The sequence below is a fragment of the Myodes glareolus genome, chromosome 24, assembly GCF_982192425.1.
Source record: "Myodes glareolus chromosome 24, mMyoGla1.1, whole genome shotgun sequence".
NCBI lineage: Eukaryota > Metazoa > Chordata > Mammalia > Rodentia > Cricetidae > Myodes > Myodes glareolus.
Window position 1 is genome coordinate 45,955,032 of NC_142049.1, and position 15,254 is coordinate 45,970,285.

A 15,254-nucleotide genomic window follows, 5' to 3' on the forward strand; every position below is an offset into this window, starting at 1 on the left:
TTCCCTTCCTCCTTCATACACACACTCACCGTCCCCTCAGCACACAGACCAGATCCTGCTGCCTTCCTCCTCCCCATCCTCCTCCTTTCTATTTCTTTACGTCACGGGGTCTGTGTTCAGCATTCTAGAGTGTAAATGGATCAGGACCTTGCTCCCTTAGTATCCAGCCACTCTCCCATCAAAGCAGCACGGAAGTGCTCATGTAGTTTGCTGGTTTTAAATGTGTTTTACGGTAGAAAACTTCCTTGAAGGATTTTAAACTTGAGGCTGGAAATGATGATGCCCTGAGCCCTGCTCCTCTCAGTCTATGTTTCTTTGCTCTCTGTCCCCATGAGAGGTCTCTGTAAAAGCTTCATAGTAATAGACAGATAAATGGTAGAGTATAATTTCAGCACGTGGAATGCCTTGGGTATGATCCCTAGCACTGTTCCCTGTCCCCCCCCCCTCAAAAAAAAAGGTTTGGAAAGCCATAGATTTATTCAACACCCATGAGGCTTGCCTCTCCTATATTACAGTCCCCCAAAGATACAGCAAACATATCGATGGTATATTCACCACCGATATTTTCTACTTCAGGACTAAGTACTGCCTGTTAAAATCCGAATGCCTCTGGAGTGTGGCAGAACAGTGTTCTGCTGGGGCTTCAGATCTAGAGTAAGAACCAGCAAATCTCATCCCATTCCTCTCTGCTGTTCAACTAAACCCAGAGTCCAAGGAGGAGAGGATACAATAGAAGTCTGCATCACTTAGAGAAGCAGTTGGTCTGGCCTGTGGACAGGAGAGAGGGTAATGCAGCAACTGCATAGTTAAGGGTTACCAAGACAACTAAGCACCTATACACAGGGGACTATGTCAAGGACAAGGGCAGACAAAAGCAAGACACTACCCATCCCCCACTCTCTTGACCTCTAACCGTGGGGGGGGGGTGTATACATACACACACACACACACACACACACACACACACACACACACACACACACGACCAGGGAAGTGAGACTCACTGAAACAAGTAGTGTCAGCACAGCCAGGGAGCCAGCTAGGTGCCAAGATGGCCAAGCCAAGCCAAGGAGACAACTATGACCCAGACTCTGAGGACAACCAGGGCTCCTGGCACCATGCCTCCACCCCTGCCCAGCACAGGCACGTGCCACACAGGCAGACAAGTTAGGAAGCCAACAGCCCTTGAGTTTAATTTTATTTTATTTTTTCATACGGGCAGTAAAGGGTGGAGTTACCCCACCCTTACTCCCCTTGCATTGACTGTGCCTTGGGTCTTAAGACCCCAAATTGTCGGAACTTACTCCCAGGGCAGGAAGAAAGCGTGGTTGATGGTGTGCTAGGGGGAGGCCCCCAGCTGTGAGCCAGGTTAAGCACCCCTGAGGAGCTCTCCAAGGCCCACTACTTTAAGACCTTTACAGACAGCAGGGCAAAGACATATAGCTGGGACCAGCCCCTTCCTTTGGCATGGTTCACCCTAGCCCTGGGGACAGAGCCTGAGGCCTGAGCTCTGGAATGGCCTGTGAAGGAAGCTCCCTCTACCACCTCATAGAAAGACATCCACTCAGCACTTGAAGACTGAGTCCGGCAAAGTAACAAGGCTAGACAAAGGAAAACTAGATCCACCTTCAACCAATCTTCCAACGGGGAGCCTGGGGAAGAAGCTTCAAGCTCTGGTCCTGGGTCATCTTGGGAGAGAAAAGGTGGAAGAGGGTGAGCTTGGCAATTGGTCCTAGGGATAAGAGATAGTCACACTCTTCTGACTAGAAAAAAAAAAAATGAGGGGTCAAAAAGCACCATCGCCTTCCAGGAGGGCTCGGACAGTCCTGATGGGACGCTGAGAGGGCTGCTCTGAATTAGGCAAGGGGATGAAGCTGCCTCTTTGAGCTCTCAGTGTTCTCCTGGACTATCAGCTTTCCTGGGAGCGCCTCCTGCTTACCCCTTGCCGCCTGCCTGCCAATTTTCCCAGGGAGTGCCTGCTGATCCAGCTCCTGCACACTCCCAGAGTCTGGGCTCCAGCCCCAGGAGGAAGGTGAACAGACCCCAGTCTCTCCTTCAGTTGGACTTGCTCAGCCGATAGTCTTCCACCGGCTCCCGACTCTCGACAGCTGACAGGGCAATGAGCATCTGAGCAGCGTAGTAGGTGGACATGATGAGGGCCCGAGCGTAGGGCACAGGAAAGCGGAACTTGTTGAGAGCGATGGTCAGGTCTGAGATGATGAAAAGCAGGGCCCCGCTGCCGGCCGCCAGCTCCGTCCATCGCCAGGCTGCCCCAACCAGCCGCAACCCTGCCATAGCTCTCCAGCCCATGAAGCTGATGAGGGCCACATAGACCCCTACCAGGTAGGTGAAGGCACCTGACAGTCCTGGGTAGAGCAGGGCATAGCACAAGACAGACAGCACTGCAATCACCAGACCTGTCCGGAGAGCCAGTGGCCGCATGCCAAAGGCCGAAGCATAGAGGATGTGCGTCACAGCAAACATCAGGAGACCTGGAAGCGAGAGGGGATAAAGTATGCTAAAGGCAGGCTCGGTGACTAGTGAGTACTTGTGTGAAGGGAATGGGACTGGGGATAACCCATCAGCTTTGCTCTGGGACTAAGAGGGTGTAGGAAGACCCATAGTTTTAAATCCACCCTCACGTGCTCCCTTAGAGAACTGGTCCTCCTCCAACAGAAGACCGAAGTCCCCAGCCTCGGAAACCCTCCAACTCCCTGTCCCTTCTTCCAAAGCCTTCCCCTACCCCAACCCCAAAGACCCTCCGTTTCCTCCAGCCCCAGGCACCCTCCCAGGCAACTCCTATTACTACTGACCATACTCAAAGTAGCCGTGGTCCTGCCAGATGAGGAAGGCATCGCCCACGGCAGAGAAGACGAGCCCCACAAAGATGAGGGAGGCACTGGGGTGGGCCAGCAGGAATCTGAAGCCATGGGCCAGAAGGAAAAGCCAGAGGCAGAAGATGGGCAGGCACTTGATAAGGGCACTGACCCACGATGGACTGGATGAGGGCAGCCAGAGCACAAAATACACGCAGGTGGCCTTAAAGAAGGGCACCAGTTTGGGTCCCTCACTCTTCACCTGGAAGAGAGAGGACAAGGGCAACACTCAGAGGTGGGCAGCACAGGAGCCCACGGTGGGGTGTACAACCCAGCACCTTTCCCCCAGGCTACAGTGCATACACTAGCCCTTTACGGCTCAGAACAGGGAGGACTGACAGAGAAACCTAGCCTGTCCGGCTCCAACCAGTCAGCAGGATGTGAACAGAGTCATTATCATCCTGAGGCTCCATTTACCAGGACAGGCAAGGGCTCCACTGTCCCGTCACTCTCGTCCACTCTCGGCCCTGGGGCTGGGCCAGAATAGTCATTCACGGGACTACCAGTGAATATTAGGATACCCCCTTCTACAACCTAGTGCTGCTCTCTTCTGGCTTCCACCCCACCACTCCTAGAGGGGTCCCTCAGCACCGCGCCCAGTGGTCAGCGTCAGTGTCCTCAGCTCCCAGCTGTGTGGGATTGGAGCACTGTCAGAGAGAAAGCACAGAAACACACTGACTGACTAACTCATGATCCCAGCTTTGGAGCCAGGATTCAAGCTTAGAGCCCTGGCAACACCAGGTGAGGGCCAGGAATGTAGAAGAGTGACAGACAGTACCTCTGCCCCACGGGCTTTCCGTCCTGCCCAGTCTGCCCCTCAGCTTCCACTATACCTGTGTTAGACTAAAGGTGGCATCAAGGACAAAGAGAGGTGCTTGGGACGCTGGGAGGAGAAATAGATTTGTATTGAGAGCAATAAACAGTGCTTGAAACACCAAAGATTTCCTTGGCTAGGGAGGGGGGGGGGGCTGGCCATTTCTTTTCCCAGAGAACAAGAGCAACTTGAGGCACTAAAGACAGGAAGGGGGGTGGGGAGAGCTTCTTGTCCCAGCTTCTGATCTGGAGCCAGCAGACAGGCTGGGAGGAGATGGGGAACTGAGAGAGGGAAGTTGGCGCAGCTGACTGGGTCTCAGTTGGATTAGGGGGAGGGCAGCTAAAGAAAGGTTTTACTCAAGGCCACTGCAGGCACAGTCCGAGATGGGGGAAGAGAGTCTGCAGATGTTCTATGATCTCCTGAAGCTCCTCTTGGGTTTGCTAGTTCAGGTGAATTGGAGGACGAATTGGGGGTGAATTGGAGCAGCTGGGGTTCCCTATAGACCCCAAACTCCAGGGAAAGTGCTCTGGCTGGGTGAGCAAGCTATTCTACACAGGATTGTGAGGACACACTCAGAGACCCAGGCAATCCGGTACCTGATGCGACTGGGGATGGGTAGAGAAGATACATACAGTGGGTCCAGAGAATAACCTGCTCTTTTTCTGTCAGAAGTGAGAGACGAGAGCAGAGTTGACACTCCCTTCCCATTCCCACCCTTATCAGGAATAGTCAGGCTGAGAGCATAGTTGAGGGAGGAGCCCCGCAGGGATGCCCAGCTCCACCTGTCAGCCCTCGGAACGTCAATTTTGCTCTTCCCTCATTGCCCAGATTCATTATTTTCTAGAAGAAACTAGCAGTAGGTGGTGAAATCACGGCAGAGAAGCCAGCCTTAGAAGGATGGGGAGACAAGACAAAGGTTAGAGTTAAAGTTTGAAAAGGAGGTCAAGCCAATAGAGAGCGGTCCACTGTCACCTAGCGCCTTAACAATATTGCTTAGACTGAGGCGTCGCCTCCTGCGCCTACAAGATAACGAGGAAACGAACTTGGGGCAGGATTCTCAAGAAGTCTTCCCCCCACCCCCCCCCACCCGCTCCGACACACACACCCTCTCGAACGCTTCTCTGAGGTCCCACCATGCCGAACCCAGAGGCCTGCTGCGTCCAGTCCCAGGCCAAGACCCGCAGACCCGCTCCAGACACACATGGATCAACAAAGTCACGCTTCCGAGTCACGTGCACAATGTTTTCCTCCCTCCCGCGGGCAGACGGGGGGCGCTAGAAGGAGGAGTGCCGCGTGAGTGAGCAGCAAGGGACCGTGACAGCCGCGATTCCCCAGGAGGGGCACCAGCTTCCTCGGCTCCCCAGGCGGCCCGGCTGGCCGCTGACTCGTCCCAGGCCCGGGGGAGCTCCGGCCGCGGCGCGCGCGCTCGCGCACTCACCACAGTGACCGGGGACACCATGGCGGCGGCGGCGCCGGCGGCTGGCACCCGCTCCGGAATGCACCGCCGGGACGCACCCAGGGCCAGGTGAGCAGACGAAGGAACAAAGCCGGGTGAAGTACAATACCTCCCGCGCGCCGGGCGCTCGGAGTACTGTCTGTAAACCGTACGACGTCACCACATTTCCAGCCAATGAGCGCGCCGGAACCTCGGATGGGCGGAGTCCGTCTGGCGGCGCCCGCTGGGCTCCCTCTGTTTCGGCGCTGAAAAGGAGGTCCTCCCACCCCCGGGCGTGGGCGGGGCCCCAAGGCCACGCCCTTTTGGGAGGCGTGCCAGGGCATCCCGGAACGTGACCGCGACCCCCACGGCTAAGGAGCCAGCGTGGCTAACGAAACAAGCACATCACTGCCCTGGGAGCACCGCGAGATGCATCCTCTCTTAACTCCGGAACAAAAAGCAAAGACAGATTCTCGTCAGCCTTTAAACAGGCAGTCTAGGCGGACGCAATTCCAATAAGACACGGCTTTAATAGTGTAGTCACAGATCCCAGTGGTCACGGGAGAGTCAGGAGACACTCAACTTTCAGCATGGGAAGAGATACTCATTCCGGAACACAATGTACATAAACTATACAGAATCGTAGTTGCATTAAGTGCACTGAACCAGTGCTGCTACGGACGTCAACTGTGGGGTTGACCACCATTCTTCACCTACTATTAAAGCCGCGGATGAAAGAAAGCAGCGGCCTGTGTGTGGGCCCCATAAAGGCAACAGGTACTAGATTGCCTTGGTCACACACCCCTCACAGCCGGAACAACAGTGACACAGACAAGAGCAAAGCAGGAATGGCAGGCAAACCTGAGCGTGCTTAAGGACCCAAAGGAATGTGAACTGATTGCCAGAAGTCCAGTGTAAACGGTAGTAATCCTGGTGGGCTCGAGCGTGTTTAGAAGTATTGCTCAAAACTGGACGGATTGGCAGGGAGTCTAACGGATTGCAGCGCTAGAGATCCCATGGCCTTTGCCCTCTCTAGCCTAAATTTCCTCATCTGTAAAATGAGTGGGTGACCTCTAAGACCTGCCCAGTCCAGACCTGTTGTATAGGATGAGGAAGGGGAAAGATTGCTGGTGTCGGGAAATACAAGTCTGTCTAGGAGATTTCATGGAAATAGAGCTTTCCAAATTCCGCAGGCTAGGTATGCGGTCTGTGATATACGCAGAGCTTTAACTGTGGCCTTGGCTGTTGGGAAGAGGAGGAACACTGGCAGCTTCCCGAGATGGGCTTACCAGGCCCCTGCCGTCCTGGAGGAGACACAAGATGCCTCTCGAGTTATCCCTACCCACAGTCATTCTCTTTGTTTCCCCTCCAACCGTTCCCCAGCTATCCCTAAGCCCCGAACTACTGACCTAACCCCCTCAGAGGAGGACAGTCCTCTTTTTTTTGTTTTGTTTTTTTGAGACTGGGTTTCTCTGTAGCTTTGGAGCCTGTCCTGGAACTAGACAGCCCTCTTTTTGTGACATTGTTAACCTGAAATTGTGACCTGAAATTTCAGATAGGGTCCATGAAGGATGACAGACAAGGTTTGGGAAAGGGGAGTCGCTCACCTGATCTCTAGGCTAATTCATGGTCTGGTTTTTTCCAGTTAGGAGCTTTGAGGAGACCACCTACCTTTCAGAGTGAGAGAAGAGAACAGCTGTCCCCGTGGCTTTCATATGCACCATATGTTGCTGGGGAAGTGTGTGTTGCTGGGGAAGAGCTCCAAACTGAAAGCAACATGGACAATGCCTCCCTATGCCCCCCCTTTCCTGGGGCTCACTGGGGTTGTAACTGGTCACACGCCACTCTGCCCTTGGAGCCTCCGTTCCCCATGAACAAGTTATAAAATCATGACATACCTTTCAGTTTCAGGCCAAACCGTCCCTGTCACATAGGGGAATTGTCAAGTCAAAGTGTTTTTGTTTCTCTGGACCCCAGTTTGCCAAATTCTAAAAATGAAAGTGTAAACTTTTAAAAGGATTTCTCCCCGGGGGGTGGGATGGAGTGAGTGCAGTTGAGGTCAGAGTTGTCAGAACTCCCTGGAGGGGGTATTATGGGCATCTGTGAGTTGCCTGGAATGCCTGGAACAGAACTCGGGTCCTCTGCAAGAACAGTATGTACTGCTGCTACCCATGAGCCATCTCTCCAGCCCCCGAGAATGTAAACTTTATTAGTGGTTCGCAAAACCTGGGGCCAACCAGAATTACTTGAGAAGTGTTTTTAAAAACATGTCATTTCCCTACCTTGGCCCTGCTAATTCACCAGTTTTCATAAGCTTCATATTAAAAATACCTAAATATACAGAAAAGCATAAAGCCTAGAAATGTCACTCACAGAATAGTACTACCAGTGGGCAAAGTAACTTCATAAATAGTTGCCCGCAGAACCATGGCATCGTTCCTCCACGCTGTTTCTCAATCTATCCTCCTATCATTTAGAGCTCCTATTGTTATTGCTGTTTTGTTTTGAGAAGAGTTGCACTGTATAGCTCTGGCTGACCTGGAACTCTGTAGGCAAGGCTGGACTTGAATTCACAGAGACCTGCTGCCCAGATCCGTTCTTGGTCCTTCTCTCTGCCCTGGGAGTCCAAGCCTTAGACTTAAGCATAGTGCTGGCCAGAAACACCCCTTCTAGTTAAGTTCAGCCGTCAGAGGCCTATCGGAGTGGGAGGAATACATGAACAAGGTCCATTGGACCAGGCTGAGAATCCGCATTTCTAGAGGACGTGCTCCTCCCTGGCTAACTCGGGCTGTCGTCCTCAAACCTCAGGCTTTGGCAGTGTGCCTCTGGACCAATGACTGGTTTTGTTACCTAATCCTCATCTTTCTCTGCCTGCTTGAACTAACTGAATTTCTGCCCTGCCCTAATCTTATCTTTGAAGACAAAATGCCCGATGGCCAGAAGTCCCTCTTCAGGTGGTTAATTAAACCGGTCTGACCTAAGATGGATACTAGAGTGACTGCCCATGACTTCTGACTTCCTTAAGATCCTGTGGCTGTGTGCTAAATGACACCTCTCAGCACCGTGACAGGTGAGCAGAAAGAACCATAGAAGGAAGAAAAATAGGGGCATTTGGATTCCTGTAAAGTCTTTAGCAAGCACAGGAAAGATAGGGCTCTTTCCATCCTTCATTACCTTACCTCTCCCGTGTTTCTTTACCCCAGCTATAACTTCCTGACCCTAGACACTGGAGCAGCAACTGTGCAAATTTAGCTCCCACTCCTAGTCTTTGCCAAAAATTTCCTTCCCTGTTCAGTGGGCATTCAATTTTATTGGAAATTCTGCAACTCCAAGAAGGAAAAGGGAACTTAAGAATTATCAACAGTTTGGCAGATCTACCCACGCCTCTACAGGTAGGGAACGATTCTCTTCAGTTCAATCCTCTAGATATTGGGCCGTCACTGATGCAGACCCTGAAAAGCGTGCTTTCCCTCAAAGAGACGATGTATCCTAATTTTGTTCATATGGGTAATATATTTTTTATTCAATTTTCATTTCATGCACTGATTCGTTCCACTGAGAAATATATAAAGTGTGCCTGCATATGTGCCGGCTCTCGTGTTAGATGCCAGAGTGAGAAACATTGAGTCGAAAACAGCCTGTGAGCTCATGGAGTGCACAGCTGACTGCGAGCGGACGAGTCAAACAAACAGGTGGTGGAGCAACCACAGTAATTGCGCTATGAAGCCGGGTGTGGTGTCACATACCTGTAGTCCCAGATGCTCAGGAAGCTGATGTGGAAGGGTGCCTTGAACCCTCAGAGTCAAGACCAGTATGGTCAGCACAGTCTCAAGGAAAAAAAAATGATGACAATAATTAAAGTATGAATGTATGTGACAACTGAAGACATCAGAGTGATTCATTGTACCTGTCGTGGTAGAGGAAGATGGGGCTTAATCTAGAAGAATAAGTTAGCCTTCATTGAGCAAGCACCAATGAGTACAACCCTCCAGGAAGATGGAGTCAGATATGCACAGAACAGCACGAGAGACCCATGGAATCGGGGACAAACCTGTAGCCTGGGAGAGGGAGAATGATGCTGTGAACTAGGGAAACTGGGGAAGAAATAAGAGGAGCCAAGTCAGGGAGGATCTTTAAGGTTCTACTAGGGAGTTTGGACTTAGGCCAGTCGATGACAATTGTTTTCTGCTATTAACTTCTCTGGTTAGTCCTGGCTCTCTAAGTCTGGTCCAGACTCCCCAGAGCACACCTAACCAGCTTTAAGATCTTCACCCCAGTCAGGCGGTGGTGGCACATACCTTTAATCCCAGCACTCAGGAGGCAGAGACAGGTGGGTGGATCTCTATGAGTTCGAGGCCTGCCTGGTCTACACAGTGAGTTCCAACAATGCAGGAAGGCTACAGAAAGAAAGCCTGTCTCAGAAAAGCAAACAAACCAAAATAGAATCTTCGGCTTCGCTCCTGTTACCCTCCCACTTAACCTGAAGATCTGGGGAAGAAATATCAGAAGTGTCACCAGGATGTGACATGAAACTATGATACAAGTATGTGAGACCGGGTTGGTCAGGTTGTCGGGGTGGTTTGATTATGTGCTTGTTTGTTTTTGAGACAGGGCCTCACTGTGTTGTAACTCACTATATTGACTAGACTGGCTTCCAAAGATCCACTTGCCTCTGCTTCCCCAGTGCTGGGATTAAAGGCAGGTACCATCATGCCTGACCCAAGTGATAGGTTTGTTTTTTTTTTAAGAGAGATAAATGTGTGCCAGCCAAACGGAGGGGGGGGTGGAGGGGGTGTTTGGAAGGCACTAGACACCGATCTAGAGCACAGACCAGAAGTAAAGACCTTCGAGTAAAGACTTGCAAGTCACAGCCAGTGGTTTCCTGGGCTTTGGACTGGGATCAAGTGCGTAAGTAATAGCCGTACTGACAGCGAGCTGAATGTGACTAGCCCGTGGAGAGTCTTGATAGAGCAGAAAAGAAGCACCAAGCCAAGCTCTGAGGAACTATGATATTTAGGGGAATGGCATACAAAAGAAAACCTGTAAAGAGACAAACACAGGTAAACATGTGGCCGGTAAGCTCTGCTATGCTCAGATACAAGTGCACTCACAAGGAAAGAGACAGGCACACCCAGATGCTATGCCACCCAGAGATAACATGGGACTGTGACTTGGTTAACTCCATCCAGAAAAGGTGACGGATGATGGCTTTACTTCTCCTTTGCAGTAGCAGAAGCTTCAAAGAAGTGAACCACTACCCATCCCCATTCCAAATTATGTTCCATGCCCCAAGGTCTGTGTGAGACTTTGCATGCACACACACACACACACACACGCACACACGCACGCACACACATTCCTTCCCTCTCTGCTTCCAGGAGCTGACCTAGGAATATCAAATCATCTGAGAGCATCCATTCCAGAATGCCTGTGTCATGGAGGCAGGGAGGTGAACCCTGGAGTTCACAATGTAATCCATGGTTTGGGACCAAAGAATCTATCAGAACTCCTTTCTGGACCCTCCTGGAGGGCTGAATTTTGATACAGTTAGAAATTAATATGTGGAATCAAGGGTGGTCTCAACAAAGATGTTCTGGGCTCTGTGATTGGACTCTGGGCTTGGCTCTTCATTTTCTGCGTGCCTTTGTCAAATCTATTGATCTCTCTCTTTTTTTTTCTGAAAGGAAGTTTGTTAACACATGTTCCATATCCAGCTTTCAGAGGAGTTCATTGACAAGGGCATCATTGGGCCTTAAAATCCAAGTAAATTTTTATAACTAGAATTTATCAGCTGAAGGGTCTTCTGGGAATGTTCCCCAGGGGGAATCCCTCTCTTCCAGACGATTATGTGGGATTAACACCAGCACCGAAACTTCCAGAATTCCAGGGTCTCTGAAATCTGTTCTCTCTCTCTCTCTCTCTCTCTCTCTCTCTCTCTCTCTCTCTTTCTCTCTTTCTCTCTCGTGTGTGTGTGTGTGTGTGTGTGTGTGTGTGTGTGTGTGTGGTGTGTCATAACACACATGTAGAGGTTAGAGAACAAGTTCTAAAAGTCAATTCTTTCCTCCCTTCCTCTCTGCTTCCATCATGTGGATCCTGGGCTTTGAACACAGCTCTTCAGGCTCAGCAGCAAGCCGCTTTACCCCCGAGCCTTCTCAGCAGCCCTCGAGTGCTTTTGTCATCCCAGCCCCCTCAATCTCACGCACCCCATTAGATCCTTCAGTGGCTGGGGCTTACTTTAGGGTTCTCCTACCCCAGTGCTGGAAAGCTAGGAGGAAGAAGGCAGTGTCTCAGGGGTTGAATAAGAAGATTGCCTTAGGGGGGAAACAGGAGATCCCACTCCTTAAGACCTGGGACTCTGAATTATTTGGGACAATAGGGAAGAACAGACTGCCCACACACTCTCCCCCTGCACAGACCACTTCTCTAGCTATTCTTGTTCCAATGTGGCTGCTCCTTCTTCAGTCAGGCCTACAAATGGCACTCGCTGAGCACTTACACCAAAACAGGTTGCCTCTAGATGCTGACACGAACACAACAGAGCTTCCCTGTCGCCGTGGCGCCCCCAGTCCAGCTGGGGAGGCTGACACTTCTCTCTCCACAGATCTGATCAGAACAGTGGACAGAGACAGTGAGGCTGGGGTTGGGAGGAGGTGGGGCAGGGCTGTGCAAAGGTCAGGGAATTGTTTATGTTATCCCAGCCCTCCCCAAACCCTTTCCTATTCCAGCCCAGCTTCCTGTCTCCCATCCGGAGGAGTACAGACCTTGGAAGCATGTCAGATTCGTGTGTTACAATAGGGTTGAAACTCCAAAGGAGGAAGTGCTGAAGTTCTCACCATACACCCCCTTGACTCTAACTGAAGAGGGCAGGGGTTAATTAAGGTGGTGGCTTCAGCTCTGTCTCCACGTCCCTCTATCTTCCAGAACTGAACATTTAGCCCCTTTTTAAAACATTTTACAATGAAGCTTATTTTGGAGTCCCCCCTCCCCGAGACAGGGTTTCTCTGTGTGACAGTTTTAGCTGTCCTGGAACTCTGGAACTAGCTCTTACAGACAAGGCTGGCCTCGAACTCACAGAAATCTACCTACCTCTGCCTCCCTAGTGCTGGGACTAAAGGTGTGCGCCACCACCACCTGGCAATAAAGCTTGTTTCCGAAGGCTTTGTTTAAACCTCCCCTCCTTTTCTTTCTTTTGACTTTTCAAGATTTTTAATACATTTCAAATTAGGAGGATTGGTTCATTTCGGTCCCTTCACTGCCAAAGGGACTGCTACAGTATCTCTGCCTTCTCCTTGTCAGTGGTAACCAGAACATAAAGGTTTCGGGTGCACTGAACTTTGAATCTCACACTACCCTTGTTCTTTGACTGATTTGGTATCCTTTCTGGCCATCAGCAGAAAATCCATAACATTCTCCATTTTCTGAGGCACGGTGATGAGAATAGTGTCTATCTTATCTTTCCCCATTTTTCCTAGGCCTGTAGAAACCCCACCAAGACCAGCAGTGGTACGCCATGGGTCCCTGAGGACAGTGGGAAACCAGACACACGTAAGAGAGGCATTCGCTACGGCAGGTGTGGGACGGCAGCCAGGTGTCACGGGGACAGCGTCAGAGGCCGGAAGTTCCTGCTTCGATTTCTAGCACCAGCCATTCCTCCTGGACAAGTGACTGACTCTGGCCTCGGTTTTTTTGGGGTTTTTTTGTTTTGTTTTTTTTTAAGTGGGGAGGTAAATAGTTTCCTTGCACAGTTCTTAAAGGAACTAAATGAAAGCAGCACATAGGCATTGAAATACAAAATTCCTCAAACTTGGTCTTTTACACTTTGTACTTTTCTTCTTTTAAGGGAGCTGGAACTCAGGGTGGGCTTCTGCCTGCCTGGAATGAGCTGAGGATGGCCTTTCCTAGTGCGCAGGCATGACTTCCCAACATTCACAAACTGGGGCACATCTGAAGCATTTGGAAGCTCACTAAACACCTGGGTGCCCACATTTTCCCCACAAGCTTCTGACTCAAGAGCTTCAGGGTGGAGCTCTGACATCCGCGTGTTGACAAGTTCCCTCGAGTTAGTCATGTGCTCATGCAACTTGGGGTGCTTTGTGCTATATAATGCACTGTGTTGTTCATCCAGCAAGCATGTGCCAGAAGCTGGGCAAAAGCAATGAACTCTGGGAGAAGCTCTTACCTCATTCAGGGCCTGACATACAGTGAACCCTGATTAAATGGTTGCCCAAAAACAAAGTCTTCAAGAAGGTACATCGTTTAAGGACAACAGACATAAGTGTATAAATAAATTGCAAGCAAAAGAAAGGATCAGCTCACAGGGGCTGTGATTGCCTGCACAACATCAAGTCAGTAAACATTCTAGCACTTCTAGCACGGAAGGAAGGGATTCATGACCCCCTACCTACCCGGGACTGCAGTACTACGGACAGTGGATGGCACCACACTCAGAGGCAACACAAATTGGATCCAATGGCTTACTAATAATAACTTTTAAAAGGGCAATAAACTTGAGGAGATAGAGAGGTGGGGGTGGATCTGGGGATGGAAGGGGTGAATCTGATCAAAACAATTGCATAAAATTTTCAAATAATTAATAAACATTCTTCTTAAAAAATGCTTGCCAAGGGGAGATAGGAGAAAAGGTTTTCTAGAGGAATGTCTGACTGTTTAAAGGATAACGCGTACCAGTCTCAGCTATAGATGTGTGTTAACAGCTAAAGGTGTGATCGAGTGGCAAGACAGGTCTGCATCTTAGGGTACCAGGGAATGCGGTAAAAAGTACAGCAGGAAGAAGTCTGTGGGTTTGAGGATTATATTGCAACAGATTTACTCAGACACAGTTGGAAAGAAGTCTGTGGGATAGCACAGTCCGTGACAGCAGGCAAAGAGAACAATTCAGAAGCTTCTACTGGAGAAGACCCATTTGGAGCAATGGCAGTAGGTTGTGGAGGGATCGATTCCAAAGATTTTTAAGAAGTTCCTTCCCCTGTCCGAGTTAGGATTATCACTGGTGTGATGAAACACCATGGCCAAAAGTAACCTGGGGAGCAAAGGGTTTATTTGACTTCTGCTTCCACAGCCCTGTTCATTACCAAAGGAAGTCAGGACAGGAACTCAAGCAGGGCGGGAACCTGGAGGCGGGAGCCAAGGCCATGGAGGGGAGTTACTTACTGGCTTGCTCATCATGGCTTGCTCAGCCTGCTTTCCTATAGAACCCAGGACCACCAGCCCAAGAATGGAACCACAGTGGACTGGACCCTTCCGCATCCGCCACTAATTAAGAAAATGCCCTAAAGCCAGGTCTTACGGAAGCATTTTCTCAATTTAGGTTCCCTCCTTTCATATGACTCTAGCCTGTGTCAACTTGATATAAAACTATCCAGGACACGGATTAAAGATGTGGTAGCTCCAAAATTGCCAAGTGGATATCTTGATTGTTTCCAGCTGAAATCAATTAGAAACGATAGCTACAGGACCCTTTGCCCTGTCTTTTCTTGCACTCAGTAAGCCATATTCTTTTGAGAGGAAAGTCCCTCTCATTCCCTGATGAAAAATGGCTTTGGTCATCAGAGTCTGAAAACTGGGGCCTCTCTGGAACCAAATAAACAAATGCTTTGAAATTATACTTCCTTTCCACCAGCTTTAACACCCTCTTGTTCTGTGGATTTACTGGAAACACCCACAGAATTTACTCCAAGGTCAGATATAATTCTTTGTTTTTGTTTGTTTGTTTTGTTTTGTTTTGTTTTGGGGGCGGGGAGACAGTATTTCTCTCTGTATAGCCTTGACTGTCCTGGAACTAGCTCTGTAGACCAGGCTGGCCTCAAACTCACATCTGCCTCCCAACTGCTGGGATTAAAGGCATGTGCCACGACCACCCAGCGTAATCCTTTATTTTAAAAGTATAAAGGCATCGTATTTGGCCACTTCCTTGGATATTGCTGTGAGATCTCCCTATACTTTTAAAATTAATTTTTAAAAACTCTTTTTTTCTTTCTGGGTTTGTTGGTGCACACCTTTAATCCCAGTACTCAGAGGTAGAGACAGGCAGGTCACTGTGAGTTCAGGGCCAACCTGGTCTACATAGAGAGAGTTCCAAGCCAACCAGGTCTACATAGTAAGACTCTGT

General features: G+C 50.0%; 1 protein-coding gene and 1 long non-coding RNA gene across 3 annotated transcripts; one reads left to right on the forward strand and one right to left on the reverse strand.

Moving 5' to 3' along the window:
* Positions 1-1,185: 1,185 nt before the first annotated feature.
* Tmem86a (transmembrane protein 86A) lies at positions 1,186-5,260 on the reverse strand. The gene is made up of 3 exons (XM_048427021.3): positions 5,129-5,260; positions 2,814-3,078; positions 1,186-2,492 (listed from the first exon to the last, which is right to left on the reverse strand). Exons 1-3 carry the CDS (start codon positions 5,147-5,149, stop codon positions 2,056-2,058), a joined length of 723 nt encoding a protein of 240 aa, XP_048282978.3. The 5' UTR covers positions 5,150-5,260; the 3' UTR covers positions 1,186-2,055.
* LOC125395584 (uncharacterized) lies at positions 5,246-13,634 on the forward strand. Of its 2 annotated transcripts, XR_015736282.1 has the most exons (3): positions 5,246-6,046; positions 6,771-8,195; positions 12,598-13,634. It is a non-coding gene; the product is annotated as an uncharacterized LOC125395584 (long non-coding RNA). The 2 variants fall into 2 exon arrangements; XR_007230602.3 differs by lacking the exon at positions 12,598-13,634 and having other exon boundaries at positions 6,771-9,004.
* The last annotated feature ends 1,620 nt before the right edge of the window (positions 13,635-15,254 follow it).

What these genes read in the sequence shown, in the direction of transcription:
- Tmem86a (XM_048427021.3), bottom strand. Translation starts at nt 5,149, where the DNA reads ATGGTGTCCCCGGTCACTGTG. An exon ending in TGGTGTCCCCGGTCACTGTG is followed by an intron (nt 3,079 to 5,128) that starts GTGAGTGCGCGA and finishes TCTCTCTTCCAG; the next exon opens with GTGAAGAGTGAGGGACCCAA. An exon ending in CCACGGCTACTTTGAGTATG is followed by an intron (nt 2,493 to 2,813) that starts GTCAGTAGTAAT and finishes TCTCGCTTCCAG; the next exon opens with GTCTCCTGATGTTTGCTGTG.